At 36.0% G+C, this 18,768-nt stretch overlaps 1 protein-coding gene and 1 long non-coding RNA gene across 49 annotated transcripts in view; one reads left to right on the plus strand and one right to left on the minus strand.

Annotated features, from left to right (window-relative positions):
* Sorbs2 (sorbin and SH3 domain containing 2) overlaps window positions 1–18,768 on the plus strand; it is a 326,863-nt gene that overhangs the window by 269,441 nt on the left and 38,654 nt on the right. For 24 of the 46 annotated variants that reach the window (XM_074054802.1, XM_074054805.1, XM_074054804.1 and 21 more), the window contains 6 exons: window positions 1,417–1,591; window positions 4,088–4,202; window positions 9,983–10,141; window positions 10,773–10,856; window positions 12,529–12,585; window positions 16,787–16,836. In XM_074054802.1, the coding sequence (XP_073910903.1) occupies window positions 1,417–1,591; window positions 4,088–4,202; window positions 9,983–10,141; window positions 10,773–10,856; window positions 12,529–12,585; window positions 16,787–16,836 (640 nt within the window). The remainder of the gene's footprint in view (window positions 1–1,416; window positions 1,592–4,087; window positions 4,203–9,982; window positions 10,142–10,772; window positions 10,857–12,528; window positions 12,586–16,786; window positions 16,837–18,768) is intronic. The other 22 variants (XM_074054812.1, XM_020177877.2, XM_074054825.1 and 19 more) reach the window with 4 other exon arrangements.
* The window catches only part of LOC109695375 (uncharacterized), a 74,169-nt gene continuing 56,991 nt past the window's right edge, over window positions 1,591–18,768 (minus strand). For 2 of the 3 annotated variants that reach the window (XR_002213206.2, XR_012441520.1), the window contains 2 exons: window positions 4,782–4,934; window positions 1,591–3,473 (listed from right to left, as the gene is read on the minus strand). This is a non-coding gene — a long non-coding RNA (uncharacterized lncRNA). The remainder of the gene's footprint in view (window positions 3,474–4,781; window positions 4,935–18,768) is intronic. The other variant, XR_012441519.1, reaches the window with a different exon arrangement.

Genomic DNA, 18,768 nt, shown 5'->3' on the forward strand with positions numbered 1-18,768 from the left:
AACCACATGCTCAGGACTGCTTACAACAGTCCTGGGCTTGAAACTGTACCCTCACTTAGGGGCCTTCACCACCTACACCCTCATTTAGAGACCCTCTTGCCAGCCTGGTAGTGAATGCCATAGAGCTCTCCACTCCCTGACAGCTAAAGACCAGCACTCAGGCTTTTTAACTTAGGGATTTTGCTACTAGTCTCCAAAGACAAAATACAGGGAAATGAGTAAAACAAGCTTAGCAAACTTGTGTTGGGTCCTGGGTCCCCCAGATTATAGCAGGAAGTCCACTTAAATATTCTCCTCCATTTTTAGTCTTGATCTGGGGAACATCAAATTCACCTCCCTTATTTAGCTCAGAAGCTGAAGTCTAACTGTGGAATGGCAAAAACTGACTGCAGACATTATCCCCACTCATTTATCATGAAACTTTACACCAACCTTCAAGAGAAACAAATGAATGCAAACAGACTTAGCCCCCAAAGAATGAAGTTGTAGGAAATTTATAATTTTCAGATTTTTTTTAACATTGAAGTTTGCCTCCCATTAGTAACTAGTGAATTGAAAGCCAGGTCATAGTTATCCTGCAGAGTCCTGTGAGTTTTATCATTCGGTCAGTAGACAAGGCATATAACTCGTCTTTTCCCCTTCTACTAACCCAGCCTCCCTCTGCTTTACGTCTTGCATTTTTCTGCCTTTTCTTTTCCCCTATGCTATCCCTGCCACCCAGTTCTATCCACTCAAACAAATCCTTCAGGGCTAACTCCGTCCCATGGGTCTATAATATCTTCACTGATCAACCCACCATCTTCTAACACCTGTTAATTCTTAATATCTATTTTGCTCATTTGGTCTTTATTAAATATTACCAGTTGTTTTCAATCATTGTTCTATTTGTGTCTCATTTCCCTAGATGCACAGTAAGCATATTAGAGTTTATGCTTCCTTGTGCCTTGCACTGTATATATGCAGCTTGTTCAATGTTTTGTTGGATTTCAATTAGCATATCAATTGTCATATGTAAATCAGTTTTTAAATTATTAGAAGATATATATTTGGGATTAGTTCTAAGTACTTTTAATCTTCTTCTGAGCCTTGCCTAGTTTATATGGTCAAGAAGAAAATTTGCTGAGTGCCTGTAAGTTTATTCTTACTAATAATCTGAATTGTTACTCATGTCAAAATAATTGATAAAGATTTATTATAGTCAATGTCTATATAAAACTAATAATTAAGAAATAACGATTAGTAAATTAATAATATCAATAAATTAATAAACACTGTGCCATCTAATGCATTATGAATGTGCTTATTGATAAAAGTTTTGGTAAAATCCTTGGATATTTTAAGGGGTAAGCAACGTAATCTGCTTTTAAAACATTATTTGCTTCTTTTTGTTTGTGTGTCTTTGTCTTTTCATGACAGGTCTGTACAACCCACCCTACAGCATGCAGTCACACCCTGCTGCCAAGACACAGACCTACAGACCTCTGTCCAAAAGCCACTCTGACAACAGCACAGATGTCTTTAAGGAGGCGTCGTCCCCAGTGCCTCCCCCACATGTTCCCCCACGACCCAGGGATCGGTCTTCAACAGAAAAGTAAGACAATCCACCCCCACCCCAAGGTGGCCTATAGGTAGCTTAAGATGAAAATAAAGTCACATCCACTCAGTAAAAGAATCAGCGCTTGTCTTACAGAGAGAATTCATTTATAGTCTTATTAGTCGTGTACATATGATGTTGTTTCTTCTACCAACATTGTAGCAAACGCTTTCAGTCTTGGATCATACTATCATAGTACCCTAAGCTAAACTGGAAGTAACTTGGCACAACCCTTACTGTCTGATCAATATTGCCTATAAAAGATAGATAGGGGTGTAGGTCAATAGTAGAGTCCTCGCCTACCATGCTGGAGGCCTTGCCCGGGTCCTATCCTGAGCACCTTGAACAACTAAACCCACACACATATTATGCTGTTGGGCTGGAGAAGGAAGCAGCTCAATGATAGAGCACTTCCTGGCAAATACCAGACCCTGGGTTTGATTCCCAACACTGTGAAAGAGAAAACGAGAGAGAGAATTAACAACAGACATGGACCTCCTTTGCTACAGCAAGTTAAAGACTATGCAGATAATTTTCAGTTTCCACAGACTTGAAATGTTGTCAACAAATAAAATATCTTCTTGAAACTAGGGAATGTATTCATAAATCACAAGTAAGGTATGAGTTAATAAGTATCTGTTTGTGAGTCATTTCTACAAACTTTTGGAGCTGATTCTAATTTTCATTGCTCCACTGAATTATTTTTTATACAAACTACTCACACTCAAATAAATATTCATAAACATATCTCCATTGTGTCATTTTTATTAGAATTCTGGCTGATATTCCTAGTTATGGGTAATCATTATTGAGTGCTCACTAAGAGCCAAGTACTAACCTAAGCACTTTTCTTATATTATATCATTTAATTCTGAGAACTTCCTAATGAGATGTGTTCTACTTTTTTAGAAAGCCTGGTTTAGAAAATTGCAGTAAGTTGGGCTGGTGGTGTGGCTCAAGTGGTAGAGCACTTGCCTAGAAAGTGTGAGGCCCTGGGTTCAATCTCCAGTACCACAAAAAGAAAAAAAAGAAAGAAAATTGCAATAATTTCTCAGCACATATGTCCAAGCTAAGATTCAAACCAGCTCTACTTAAATCCAAAGCCTGTGCTACTTCTATGGCAATTAATAAGTAAGAAAAGAATAAATATTCTTTATTAATACTGGTTTTTAAGTACCATCAATCATATAATCAGAGAAAAATTATATTCAACACTCATTGTACCATTAAGAGTAATTATAGAAGCCACAAGTACCATGAGAATAAACACATACCATGTATAAAGAAATTCTCATTTTACTACTCACCTCTTTATGATGAGTTTAGGAAGTGTAATGTCTTAAAAATGAGAAATAATATACAAAAGTGTTCTTTGCTATCAAAAATGAACCAAAATTAACTCAGGTTTAAATTTACTATTTGTCTTATGTTAATAAAAATAAGTCTCTTGTAAAGAAATTTGATGATCCCTTTAAAAATCCCAGATGGTTTTCATGCATATTATTTCATAATGCTTGGGCCCCTCTGAAAAGAAAAAGGACACAATTTTACTTCCTGTGCTTTACACAGTTGGGAAAACCAAGACTAAAAAGGCTAAAGGGGTCTGTTGAATGTTGCTCATCCATTTGGTAGAAAGCTAGAACTTGCCCCTAATTCTGTCACTTAGAGAACTTCTATTTCCAATGTGCTATGGAATCAGAATTTCATTTTATTTCATTGAATAAGAATTTCCCTATTCTAAAGTCAGAAAGTGCTCCTTCCAAAAAAAACCTGTAGTCAATAATACTTCCTTGTTCTCCAAAGGAAGCCTTTCCTCTTCAGTCCCAACTGCTTGGCAAAGTCCTTCTTTGAAGCCTTACTTGAAGTCCTGGTGATAGTCCTGGAATGACAGTAGTTGAGGGAAAAGGCAGATTCCAATGAGATGTTGCACTCTGGTGTTTCCAGGCTACACCAAAAGAGCTCTCCCACGCGTCTCTCTACTTGTGGATGTGCATGCCAGCCCAAGTGATTCTGCTGTGCTTCTCACAGTCAAACTAATGCCACTCGCAAGAAATAAGATCAAACATGGTGTGTGCATTATCCTTTGTCACTTTGGATGAAAGAAGCCAGGTCACAGAGAGGCAGATAAACTGCACAGCTTCACAGAGCATGCTGCTGCTTCTTTTAAGCTCAAACCCACATGGCTGCCATAGGTGACATAGGGTTAGTGACAAGTCCTTGTCTGCATATCTATAAAATCCTCATGTGAGTTTTTTTTGCCAGCAATAAATAGTTGCGGGAAAATACATTAAATAAAAGAGATAGCTTTCTTTAAATCATTCATGCAAAGCAAAACACAAATGTGGTCTTTTTCATAAATTAACTTTTTATCCTGAGGGATGCTTTTTTAAATCTATAATAAAATTAACTTTGAAAACAGATACTGAGTGGTATTATGCAGCACTTTTAAGCATACGGGACTGTTTTAATGTGTGATTCATTATTTATTTCTAGGCATGACTGGGATCCTCCAGACAGAAAAGTGGACACCAGAAAATTTCGGTCTGAGCCAAGGAGTATTTTTGAATATGAACCTGGGAAGTCATCAATTCTGCAGCATGAAAGACCAGTAAGCACTTGTCACTAACTAGCATCCACAGCTTTAGGCTTCCAGGGTCCCCAAATAAACCTGAATTCCCTACCATTTAGCAAGTTTTGTTACAAAGGGAATTTACTTATTTGATATTATTGAGAACTTTTTTTATTTTGAATCATGATTTGTGTATCTTGTCTCAGAATTGAAAGATTTATTTTATAACCTATAAATATTCAGAATATGCACAATTTTTAGCATAACCAAATTATGGGCCTGAGTATAGTTTTTAAAAAAAACACTTATAAAAGCTGTCCTACGTGGTTAATCACTCATTAATCTGCCTGATATATATGAACCTGGCAGATACACCCCTTGGCTTCCACATTGGTTTCTTAATATTCCTTTCACTTAAGAAGAAAGTTTCCAAATATACTTTTATAACAAGTTGTTTAATTGATTCTTATTAAATCCCTCTCAGGTCACCACATCTCAAGTTTCCCGATTGTCATCTTAATGGATCAAGATTATATTTCATTTTGCAGTATTTTTTTCTATTTAGTTAATCATATGCAAACAAAAAAAAATCTTATGCATTTGAGAAAAGCCACTTACCTCTTCTAAGTTTGAATTAACAAATAAGTTCTTCGTTGTTTCTTTTTGGTTTTGCTCCCCTCATCCCTCCTTCTGTCCTTTGCTTTCCCTGGGAGATCAGTGCCCTCAGCATCTCTTTAAAACTGCAATTTCTCTTCATCTTCCAGCCTGCTTCTAGAAAAAATTTTATGTCAATAGCCATTTACTTTCACCCTTGCCTTAAAAGAATTTTAGGATCAGTGAGCAAGAAAAAGAGAGTTTCTTTATTAGCTCCTTCAAAGAGTCGCCATGAAATCATGCTAGTATATGAATGTGAGTCCAGCCCTGAAGTTTAATTAGAAAGCCTCACTTCACCACACCGAACATGAGTGTCCATGATTTCACATGTTTTTGACCCTGTGTTTGTGGAGATGTTCTTAAAACATGCTCAAAAGCCTTATAATTACATGACTTAAACATGAATATTGTATTTATCTAAGTTTTCTTTGCCTTTCTTTAAATAACTCATTTTTTTAGAATAACAAGCTTTCAGTAGGAAAACTGAAAAAAAAAAGTACCACTATCACCAATTTTCAGGTTCCAATGCAAATTTATAACCCATTTACTAGGTTAGCTGATTGAGTATCAAAATAGCTGAAATTCTGAAATTTCCAGGATTAGAATTGAGCTGACCACAGTGGAACCATCGCATAGAGTTAAAAATGGCAAAATAGTTAATCTCATATTCAAATGTAAATAGCAAAACTTTAATGTCTATTCTAATGATTTGTGAAGCTCTTAGGATGATGACGGAACCCATGAATAAAAACCTCTTCAATGTTAGAACACAGGCACAACTGAAGAGTCTTCCCTGTTCCTCCTCTCTGGCTCATTCATGGGTCCTATCATTGTGACTGAAATTCCTACTTCACTTAAGTCTTTGGATTGAAGCTTTGAAGTTTCCTAGACTTAAAATAGCAGTCATAATAACAATCATAAGATTAGGTGTAAATCTTTACTGAGAAGTTACTATGTGCCAGCCTCTGAAATTAGTAATATATATACCTTATCTAAAGCAGTGTTCCCAACAACTCTGTGAAACAGGTGCATGGTATTCCCACTTTACACATGAGGAGACTAAGCACACATTAATTAGCTCCTGTGGCCACCTACCTGATGGGTGCTAGAGCTAGGTGGATACTCATGCACTTAATCACTACTATATTAGGTTAGCTGAGTAGGAAGCCTTTAGCTACTTACTAGTCACTATCACAATTATTTTGATTATTTTACAGTATAAATTAGTTTGTTTAGTGGTTAATTTGTAATAAATTAGTATATTTGGATCCTGAGTAATTATGACACAAGATCAGTCTACTTAAATGCTCTAAGAAGATAGGTCAGGAATCTTGGGTGTTTGTTACCAGAGATTTGGGTATGAAAAAAGTCTGTTCAGCCACAGGAAAAGGTAAGTAGAAGTTGGAAGAAAATGAGAATGGATATCATATGGAGCAGGGGAAAGAACCAAACCTTCTATCATTGTTAAATCAATTTGCTGAGAGCCAGCATCTTGCCAAATGATTTGAGCTAGTCACATATATCATTTGAGCCAGGCATTTTTATTACAAGATTAATCCTTTTATTATAGGACTAGATATGTGTTTTTCTTCAAATCGATCCTGAATTCATCCCAATTGCCAGTATAAAGAAAGGGCTGCGTAGACAGTGGTATCACAGAGACGGTTACCTATTGATATCAACAGAAGATCTGGGTGTCATGGCCACAGGAGCTGTACAGAATGCAGAGCAAGCTTGCTAACTGAGGGCAGTGCAGCTGCAAATGGAAACACTTAGGAGCTTCAAGATGTGACGAATGGACCCTGTGTCTTTTTCCTCAAGATAGCTTGAGAACATTCCTTTGCTCTTTTAATTTTTAATTTTGAAAGTTATATACAACAGCGTGACAATTCTGTGCTGTTCTTTTGAATTCTTAGATGACCTCTCCATCTGCCCAGTTTTCTTAAGTGTCATTTTGGCGTCCCCTCTCTTTCCCTCTCTTCAAGGAACTTAAAGTCATACTCATGAAGAGAACTGCCACTGTCATCTCTCTCTTCCAGTCCGTAATTTCCCCTTGCCTTGACAACAACAGTCACCTGATCAATTTCCCTAATTCTCCATGCCACAGCTAGAGAAGTCTTTAGAAAGTCTGAGGCCACTTCATTTTGTTTAGAACACATAAAAAGTATGTGCCTCCACAAGAATACTAAGAACAGTGGAATTTCTATAGCACCAAAAAACAACGAAGTGCTTTTAAATTGTAAAAACATAAAACTAAAGATTCTTCACCCTCAGTAGCTTTTAAATAAGAATCTTATGCAATTCATAGTTTTCCTTTTTCTTAAGCACTTATTTTTACACTGATGACACAAAGATAGTGCTATCCAGAGCTTGACTAGGTTTTTTTAATGGCAAGAAATAAAAGAAAACAAGGTTAGAATGAGGTACATCAGTATTTCTGCTCTTTTGTCTTTTATAAGCAGTTAGAGTAAAATATAGTTGTACCTCCTAAATGGGTTCCTAAGTGTTAATACTGATCCGGAACTTGAAGGAATTTCTATGTCGTAAGAGGGAAGAATTGGATTAGTGAGATTACAGCACACGTGTCACTGATTATCATAAGGTTTCTGTGTACCTTAGCAGTAGCTCTTGAATGGTCCATTAATACATTTGACCATTACATAATTAAAGAGATCCAATAGGCCAACCATAGCAAAGAGAAAGTTCTAGTTCTGCCCCTTACATTTTCTTTACCATAAGGTTGTAGAGGGTGCTGGTAACTTTGCTAGTTAGGAGGCAGAGATCAAGAAGATCACAGTTTGAAGCCAACCCTGGCAAGTAGGTCAAGAAACACTATCTCAAAAATATCCCACACAAAAATGGGCCGGCAGAGTGACTCAAGTCTTAGAACACTTGCTTAGAAAATGTAAGGCCCTGAGTTCAAACCCCAGTACCACCAAAAAAAACCCATAAAGGCTCTGTTCTGCTTAAGTGTGTCCCATTCATCATGTTCCAAAGTTATTGATGATTAGCAATTATTGTTTCTAGCTAGTTGTTCATTGTGACTGTGTTGAACTTAAAGACAAAATCATAATTAATAGGAAATTGCTATTATAAGGTATGATGCAAAGTGATATTCTGTTCTCTTTTCCATATTCTGTCATAAAAATATTTCTATGACTCAGAAGAACTTATCCATTTGTTAGATATTTCCTTGAGGTAGAAGTCAAATAGATACTTATTTGTGTAGCAAATTTGCTGCCCTCTGCTGGTCATAATGTTTTTAAGCAAATTTGTTTCCTCCAAGACAAATTTCCCTGGCTCCTTAGCAAAACAAAATACTATACTTAAAAGTAATGGTTATAAAATCAAGAACAAATAACCACTAACTATGTCACATTAGATACTATGACATTCGAAAGAATCAGAGGTTGTTTCCTGTGGAAAAAAAATAGTATGCTTCTCTAAACAGAAAAATTACTGGAAGATCCTCTTTAATGTTAATTATTCTGAAGAAAAAAAAAAAAAAAAGAAACAGCTCCAGAAAAACCATTCCATGAAATAATTATATGCTGCACCTATAATGATCTAAATAAAATTGGAGTAAAACAGTATTTTATAAATAGCAAAGTCTTAGTACTTTTTCAACTATTAAATCAAAATTTTTAATTAAATAGAAAATAGCAGATTAGTTACTAGTATATTTTCTTTCTGTCAATTTAACTGTTACTTCTAAAATGTAACTGAAACTAATATTTGCATAAACTAGGGAAAATATCTCAGGATTTTTACAATATTTTTCCACACAAAAGGGAATGTTCTCTCTGATTTTATTACAAAATAACATTATAGCACCAAAGGGAAATAATATTTAAAAGAAGGAAAAAAACAAATAATATCAAACCAGAACTTTTGTGTACATAGGCATTCCTTCAACTGTGTTCTTCTAACCAACTTTGAATACCGTGCCAGTACATGGCTACACTGACTTTATCACTTAGCATCCTATCAGAAATGTTTCCCAGGTTATTTCCCAGTCTTGATAATCATGATACTACATATGTTGGATAAGTTGTGCCCTGAACGATTTTGCTGTGATGTCTCAAACTTTTCTATCATTGTGTGCAGCATGCAATTACTATTATATTATTTTATTATAAAATATTAAAAGAAAACTACATTACTAAAAACATTTTAATTTATTATTAAATGCTGACTATGTATCATTAGCAAAACTTGTAAATGTAACAAGTCAATAAAACACTAGAACAAGCTCATATCAAATAGTGACTTTTTTGGAAGACAGAGTATTTCAAAACTCCCAACATTAGAAAGGCTACAGAACACTTTTTCAGAAGAGTTGTAGCTTGTAATTGGAATTCTTTGAGCTCCTTCAAGAACTATAAGGAAAAAAGATGGAATGGCTTTGAAGTGCTTAAGAAGCTCCTGGAATATGTCCTAGAAGTCACAGCCCTTCTGGCCAGGGTGAATGGCTTCTATAGAACCAAGTAATTCTTCTTAGAATATTTTTTTTTCTGACCTAATATTCTGTACTGGTCAACTGTACCCCATTTAATTAGGGTGCTGTGATAGTTATCAAATAAGCAGCAGTGCACAGGTAGTATTTTAAGTACCCAGTTTTCACATAAAACCAACAACAATAATCAATGTATTACTTGAAAACATTAAGGATTCATCTGATTAAGCAACAGCTGATTGTCTGTTTTCTATTAGTAAAATAATTGTATGTGTTTTGTCAAACTGTTTAGCATCTCTAGTCTTTCCATCTTAACTGAACATTCAGAAACCACCCAAAGCAGGGGGCAAGTGAATTGTAAAAATTGGCCTTTTCTCTAAATTGGAATGAGCAGGAAGCCAAGATGGGATTGTATTACACACTCCCTTCCCCGGCTCCACCACACCCCTTCCTCTAGTTCAAAGTAGAGAGGAGAAACATGAATCTTGAGGTGTCAAACAAAACGCATCTCCTGACCAGATCTCACAGTGGTCCAAATCATCCCCCAGGTATAGGGTCCCCAACTCCACCGGGACCCTCGTGCCCTCCATTGTTTTCTCCTCCGTTGGACTACAGCAGGGCACTGCGCCCTGCCAGCTGCTGTGCTCTGAAATTCATCAAGACCTCCTGCCAGGTGAATCACTGTCTCCTTCACCCCTCTTTCTTGCAGCCCCCTCTCCCTACAACTCCGACACCTGTCCCCAAGGAGTCAGACAGGAAGCCTCTCTCCTCTCCGGCCCTTGGAGCAGCGCCTCGTAGCCCGTCCCCACCGCCCCGGGGCGGTGTCCCCATGTCAGGCTCGCGCGCCCCTGCACTGTCCCCAGTCCCGGTGAGCTCCGTCCTTCTGCAACCTCGTTCTTGCCTGGCGGGAAGGTCAAGGGTAGCCCTTGTTCTCCGGGGACTGAGAAGGCTGAGAAGAGGTTGGATCCTCAGCACCTCCCTGGGCAGCCTCTTTCCTCGGCTCTTCAGGTCAACAGACCCCACCCACCCAAAGTGTCCCCAGCGCCTCTCGTTCCTCTGCCCACCCTAGCCCCAGGCTCGCCAATGCCTGCTCTAGGGGGAATCTGTCCAGACTGCAGCCCAGATCCTGGGACCACAGTGGGGGGCAGGAAGATGGGGAGCCCCTTGGTTGCTGGTTTACTAATGGCGCTGGCCTGCTATCAATGGCTGTTGTCACTGCCCTGGTGAGTTTCCCATAGTTACGCAACAAGCCAAGGAGAGAATTAGAAACGATGGACCGAGGAAATACCTAGGCACCTAAGCGATGCCATGGTCGCTCATCTTCATATCCTCATTTTCCTCATTTTACTTTACCTCCTCCGTTCTGTCCTGCTGAGGTTTGCTGGATGAGCTGGTGCATGTCTGCGTGGGAACGCGCGCGCGTTTTTCATCCCTCGCCACGTCTCCCTCACTTCGCTCAGTGTGCCTTTTCCTTCCCTTTTCCTTCACATCTGCTCTAGACTGATCGCATAAATCCAGATGACATAGATTTAGAAAATGAGCCCTGGTATAAATTCTTTTCAGAACTGGAGTTTGGACGCCCGGTAAGTGAGGCTAGACTATTACTCTAAGACAAATAGGTGAATGTTGTTTGATTTGTTAAACATACCCTTATCAGAAGAGCGAGGTGTCATACAGAGAGCAAAAGCTGAATGCGTAAAATATGCACAAATGTGGGACGGCTAGGTCCGTGTTCAGACACTTCCAATACGTTCTTTGCAGATCATGAATTAGGATGGCTTTATACGTAATTAATTGCAAATTTAACATGTTGAGATATTTTCCTTCCCGGAATATCTGGGCAATTATTACAGCTTTGTGGAAGATTTGTATTTGTTTGCAGTTCATTTTGATCTAGTTCAAAGAATAACATTTGTACATTTATAATAATTTCTATTACTATAGTTCCCATTTGGTGAAGAATCACCAAGTCACTGGAGAGTGCTGGGTTTGAGACTCCAGGTGCCCCCTCCAAAGAGAAGAGAAGGGACCAGAAAGATCAAGGAATTTGCCCAAAATAGTAAATGGCAGAATCAGAAGTTAAACCTAGGCTTGTCAAATAGCAACAACAACAACAAAAAAAAATCTTTGGGCAATTCCCACTATAATATATTGCCAGAATATTCCCACAATAAAACACTTCATTCAATAGTAGGGATACAAGGGAAGGAAAAAATTAGTAGCCCCTTTGGACCTTGATTCCTGGTCTTCCTGGTCAAAATTACCACATCTAATTCCCAGACTCCCACCAGAGGAAGCCCCCTGGTTGGGCTTTACAGGAATTGCTTAGTCTTGGGCAAAGAATCAACTCAAACTTCAAATAACAAATTCCCTTAATAATTCAAGTTCTTTTTTAGAAATTGTATCTACCAACAGCAGTGTATTTGATGTATGTGTCACATATGTTTTATATATTTTGAACTCTTAAATAACATGTCAGATACAATGCACAACTTTAGAAGTCAGTGAACGACCTTGCTTCTGCCATATCATACACTAATGTATACTGATTATATATCGCACATCAAGTAGTTATAGTAGCCCCTTTTGCCCATTAAAATGCAAAGGAGACTTAGTTAGATTCATTATATTTTGTTGAACTGAATCAAACATGACTGTAAATGAATATAAACCAAAAAATTTTGCCTAGAATTTCCATTACCTAGTAAGAAGAATATTTTCTCATTTTTTTCTAATTTGCAACATAGTATTATCATAAACATATTTTGTTTCAGAGGAGAAATAGTCCCAAGCCTTATTTTATATGTATTGTCATTATTGATTCGCTAGTTTATAGGGACTATACCAATTTTGGTACTGAGATTAAATTATGAGCATTTTCTATAAGCATTTTCAACCACGCAACGGAAACTCACCAGCATGCTCTCCACTTACTCCTTTAATGTCTCTTTAATACCTTGCATTCCTCTGTGACCAAAGACTAGGAGCACTAATTTTGATATGATGAAATGGATTTATAAGTATACTAATTGATCACTAGCAGTTTTACCCTGTGCTTAGAATATTTACAAGCACTGCACTCTTCCTCCTAGGTTACCCTCCCATTTCGCTCCATCATGTCACTCTATGTGTATCTGATGCTATCAGCACTCAATTTCTAACTGTTGTCACCTTTTCCACATGTTCATTCCTGCTGCCATTGATTCTTCTCATTCCATCTCTACACTTCTGCTTATGTGGTACGTCTCCACCCAGCCACCTAAAAAGGCTCTGGACTATGTTCAAGACCATTCTTCTGGGGTTTCCAATGAGGTAAAAGCAACTTACTCTCTCTTTTTCAGATTTCTCTCTTAGAGCCTGTTAGTGTGAATCTGAACTTCTGTGTTTTATAGTTCACTGTGGTGTCTAAGCTAGTTTTCAACATCTGTCTTTGTATCTTTGTGGTGTGTCCAGTGTCATTGGCTACACATTTACTATATGTGGGGTTGACTATGTCTGAACCCCAAGTGAAAAATCACTCCAGCCATAGCTTTCTGTTAAACTGTTCAGTGCACTTTGGTATGCAGCAACATGAAAATCAAAAAAAGTGCCAGTCTTAGTGCATATACAAACCACCTGTTTTTATTAAAAATACTATCCAAAGGCTTCTGAAAGTCAGTTATCATCATACTTAGAGGTGCAGATTAAGAGTTCAGATTATCAGATAATCAGATGCCTATTCTGATATTTTCCTAAAATTTATTTTTATTTTCCTAAATACTTACAGCTTATAGATTTATCATCAAGCAACAATAGCAATGACAAAAACCTGGTGTGTGTGTTAGAACTCCCCAGTTCCACACCCTTTCTGGACACTGATTCAAGTAGCTGCTGTCGCAGATGAACACTGCCATATGAAATTAAATTCACTTGAAATCTCTACTTAGGAATGCTTATGACAAACACCTAGGTGAAAAATTTATGCCAGGAAATGTAATTTTTATTTGAAGTACACAGAGAGTATGAAAAATGCAGAAATGAACCTGAGTTAAACCCTGCTCTCTTCCAAGAAAAGAAAAAATTATTTCGCAAGGCACATAAAGAACTCATTAGAAGACACAAGCAAAAATGAAAGCTTTGTTATCAGCCATGTAAAAACCTCCTTGTGGGAACTCTTAGTAGCAGCTAGGATAAAAGCAAATAGAATAAACCTATTTTTTGCACAGCAGTTGCTCTGTGGTCTTAAGTGACTACAGCACTTAATAAATATCTTATTTTCATTGAAGAGTCTTCAGTCAAATACATGCAACTAGAAAACAAAACTTAGAACTTATGCTGCAGTAGATACTACTGACTCATAGTGGTGATCACCCAGAATTGCAGGCAGAGATTTTCAGGAGAAAATAGACGAAGTTTCCAGGGGTTCAATTTGCAATTCTTTATTTCCCTCAAGTAAGCATTACAATGTGAATCAAAACATGGAAGTAACAAAAGTATTTGTATATTAAATTTAAAAAAAAGAAATTAAGAAAATTCTGGATTATTGAATTCAATCATTTTTTAAGGCCTATGCCAGGCATATACTCTGAAAAAAATGAAGAAAAAAAAGCAATTCTATTCTGTATGTTATTTTACCCTTGCGTATGAAGAAAGCATATCATTTCAACATATGAACAACCCAAGAATTTATTTTGAAGTTCAATTTAATCATATATGTCTCAGATATTTTGGTCAGATATTTCTGGGATGTTTTTAAGACCGTTGGCTCATTGTGAATTGAAATGAAATTTAGAAAGCATCATGTATAATTCTCTCATTTTCTAGTTAAGAAAACTAGACTGGAACAATTTTAAGAAATATGTCCAAAATCACCCAGTAAAAAGGCAGCCAAGAAAATAAAGTTCTCATTTCTCAATCTTCCCTTCAGTGCTAATTGCTTTATACTACACTTTCTACCACTTCTAAGAGATATATTTAGAGTTTGAGTTTAACTACTTAATACTACTTTTTGTTAATTATTGAATTTACACAAAATGAGCTAACATTACACAATAATTCTAGAGCATAGAAATAGAAATTTAATCCAATGTATTCTTTAATGTTATGGTAGTGGCCAAATAAAAGCACTTTTTCCTGGCAGTTAAACTGTTTGCCATTATCTCTTTGGGACTAAGAGAAATGTTGCAGAATGTTAATAGCATATTATTTATGGCATTAAGATCATGATTTTTCAGAGTGGAAGAAAGCATACTCTCATAAAGTATCTGGGTGAGTTTTTTAATAGTCTTTGTATAACATTTCCAGCAAAAAATGTAGTGGATTTGACATTATTGTTTATTTCTTTACAATTATTTATCAAGAGCCTGGCATATGTCATGAATATCAAACTTTTTAACATTAATATAACTGAGAAATTGACCCTTGATGAAAAATAGCTAAGGACTTCTAACAAAGTTTAATCACATGACTACTTAGCAGAGTGATTCCGAATCTATATTTCACTGAAATGGCATTCTGGGTGTTTTAAAATAACAGCAATATATAAATACCCAGTAGATCACAATGGGTATTTGGGTTACCTCTTTCTAGAGACTTCCATTTATCATTCTCATAATTATTATACAGATTTTTCTCTTAGCTATTGATCTAGACTCTTTACTGTTACCTTATACTGAACTTTCTCTGTGTGCGCATAAAATGAAAAACATGTCTTAGCTCATTTTGGATGTGAAAACCAACACAAAAAGGGAATAATTGTAGCTTCTTGACTGAACTCTAAAACACAATTAATCAATTCTCACACAGCATTTTATTTTATATTGCAATATTGCTTAGGCTTACTATAAACTGGCAATTCAATACTCCCTTTAGGAGGTGTTACAAGAGTGTTCTGAATTTTGACTCTTTTGGTGATCAGCTTTGTCTTGGGGTCTCCCATGAAAGCCTCGATCAACAAGGCAATGCTCTCCTGCAAACATGTAGAATTAATATTTGTAAATTGTAATGTAAATATCTGGTTTTATTTTTTACTTTTTCTTCCTGTCTAGTGTCTAATTCAGAGTTCAGCAAATTAGAATAATCATGTAAACTTACCAGACTGGCAGAACATTTTTTCCTACTTTTATGTCCATTGAGAACCAACTATTTTTTAGGACCTAAAAATATTAGAGTATGCTTTTTCTGTCTAAAAAATGGAGGACTATTCTCATCTCAAGAGATGTTTTTCTTTGTTTCTGGGTAAGAGTCCATTCTCATTCACTAAATTAAATGAAGATATTATTTTATAGAACCAAATTCGGAGTTATACTGAAGGGAGCTTGTCCGACTGGTCTACATAAAGAATTGCAGAGTTACATGCTAATGTTTAATTGGTTGCTTAAAACTAATTTGCCAATTAATAGAAAAAGAGTTACAGAAATAATTTGTAACATGAGACTGAATTTCCTCCAAGTGGGTTTTTAATACTCTGGTAAAATGTTTCTGTATGATAGGAATTTAAGATTAAATTTATGATATCCTGCCTTTCTGGCTGATATTTTTAAACTTTCTTATAGACAAACATTCCCAAACTAGTTTTTTATCAAGCCAGAGTTTGTCTGTGATAATAAATGGAACATCAAATATGACCAAAGTTAAAACTAGATCTATTTGATACACATACTGCTTTACATATGGACATCATGTCACAGATGCTTTCATCTTACAGTGTCTCCTCCACTTTTTGGAGTCACACTATTGTCCCTCTACTGCTTTTTAGATATTTCAGCAGCTGTCTCAGGGGCAACCATAGGAAATGAAAACTTCACATCTATCATTTTTTCCTTACTATCAGTTTTAGGGTACTGCTTAGGATTAAGGAATGTGTTTAAAGTATACTTTTTAAAGGGGTTCTATTTTGATTCATTAGATTGTTTATTTTAAGATAACCCTGAACTCACCTTATTTGAAATTTATAAAACTGTATCTGATTGAACTCCCAGGTACTTTAGTTTAATTTCAAATCAAATTCTGTGGGTTTACTAAAATGCCAAGTCTATGTTGACAGAGGAAAGATATCTCAAGTTTTTCCTATATGCTATATTTTAAAGATAACTTCACAACAGCAACAACACAATTATAAAGAAGGTTTATATTTTTTAAGGATTAAATAATGACTACAAATATATTTGAACATCAGCCCACTCCTTTATGCAGGAAATTTCTACCTCCAGTCAGTCAATAGGTGAGATTCTGAAGTTAACAGTGTAGAATGCCTTTAGTTCTTCATCCAATTAGTATTCTTGAATAAATGGTCATTTTTCTTTTCTCCCCAATACAATGAATGCTTGGGTTATGGATATTTTGCATTACATGAAGAAATGCAATACAGTATATCAGAAGAACACGTACATAGGAAAAAGTGGGAATTCATAATCATAATAAATGGTACTTTTAGTCTCAATATTTATAATATTCACTTTGGAATACTTGATTTAACATTGACAGACAATGGAAGTTTGCCATGGTAGTAATTTTCATTATTTTTTCTTCGCAGGCCTCCATATATCAGTCATCTATAGACAGAAGCCTGGAAAGGCCCAGTAGGTAAGAATCTCATTGCATTATACCACCAGAAGAGTCTGTGCCAGTGCTTTCTTTTTCAATAGCAATATTATTCAGTGCAGTAGTATAGTGAAGGTTATGTATCATTCATTCTTATGGGCGATACCTCATAAAGTTAATTTTTTTCTACATTATTTTGTATGACAATATTCAAGAATTTATAAAATAAATTAAGTGAAACAATTCTGTATTCCTTCACAGGTTGATAAATTCTTCTCTTTCCTGTCTCTGCTGTACTCAGTTTTCTTTCCTTTAAATGGAAATATTAAATAACAATTTAATTTCTAATTTTCAATGTTGTCAAGTAATATGATATTTGTAAAAATTATACATTAGAAACTTTTACATACATATTTGCTAATTATACTCTGACTACACAAATAAAAAAGTTTTTACTAGCAATAAATGATGTCTTAATATATTCCAGGCACTCAAAGAACATAAACATAATTCAATCCAAAGACACACTAACTTAAATACCACTGCCCCCATTTATATCTAAAGAAACTAACAGTTAGACTCAGTAACTTGCCAAATTTACCCAGTTGTAAAGAAGACAAAACAGAAGCAAGATAGTTTATAACCACTAGGCATAATTGTCCTCAGAGCCTGACCAAGGTAAATTCTGTTAGCAGGCTTTAAATATCACACTTACTTCAAAATATTACCAAATTCAGACATCGTTAAATAGCAATATTGAATATTACAAACTCCCAGCCATACTGTATCATCAACAAATATTTCTATGACATTAATGTGCTGTTCTAGAAGTTTCTATCAACCTAAATAGAAAACTGTGAATTAGGCCCTTATAAAATGGGTTCTTGCAGTCCATTCAAAATCGCAAAGAGATGATCTCTCCCAACCTCTCTTTTATGTCTTTTGCATCCACATATGCACCTAAACTGTTTAAAACATGTGAGTTGTAGAGTTTTAACCTGATCTAAAGATTGCTATGAAGGCACACGGACCCTCACACAGCAGGATAATCATGGAAACACAGGTCTTGGAGATGGGATACGCTCTTTAGAAGAGTACAGACTAATTCTGAGGTCTGGCTCCACCTATGTGACTTCTAGGCATTTGTGCTTGATAATCTATGATTCCTCATAGGTTGCTGTGTGACCTAAACAAGACAAAAATGTAAATAAAGCACATAACGTACTGCTAGGCTCCAAAAGAGCTACAACTCGTGTTGTCACCATTGTTTATATAATTTTATCTAGTGATTCCACACAGAATGTGGCATGATGTATCCCTTCATTCATTAAGGTTTTCCTTAAATGATACAATACTCAAACTCAAAACCATGACAAAAAGAAAAACCCTCCCTACCATTATAGACCACTGGAAGAGAGTAGAGAGGAATTCTCTAGACAATTGTCTTTCAGTACCTAGAGAGGATTGGCACTAGCACTCCCCAAGGACACCAAAATCATCAGATGCTCAAATCTTTTATATATATAAGTCACATAGTATCTGCATGTAATCTACTCTCATCCTCTATATACTTTAAATTTTCTCTGGATTACTTCTAATACCTCACACAATATCAATGGCATATAAGAATTGTTCTGCCATAGTGCTTAGGAAATAATAACAAGTTTGTACATGTTCAATACAGGTGCATTTCAAAAAATATTTCCAATTCACAGTTGGCTGAATCTGTGCGTTCAGAACCCACAGATAATGTAGGGCCTGTATCAATTTTTCTGTAAGCCTGAAAGTTCTCTAATAAAAAAATAAGGACTATTTTTTTAAAGTCTTTAAAAGTTGATTTTAAAGAAATCATTTTGAATGTCAAGGAATGAGTTCCTCAAAACACAGTTTTGGAGGTGGGGGCATGGGTATTGTACCATCATCTCTAGCATCTTCCAGCAGTCTTATTTAGTACACATGCTTACCTCCTCCAAT

This window comes from Castor canadensis, chromosome 14, assembly GCF_047511655.1.
Source record: "Castor canadensis chromosome 14, mCasCan1.hap1v2, whole genome shotgun sequence".
NCBI lineage: Eukaryota > Metazoa > Chordata > Mammalia > Rodentia > Castoridae > Castor > Castor canadensis.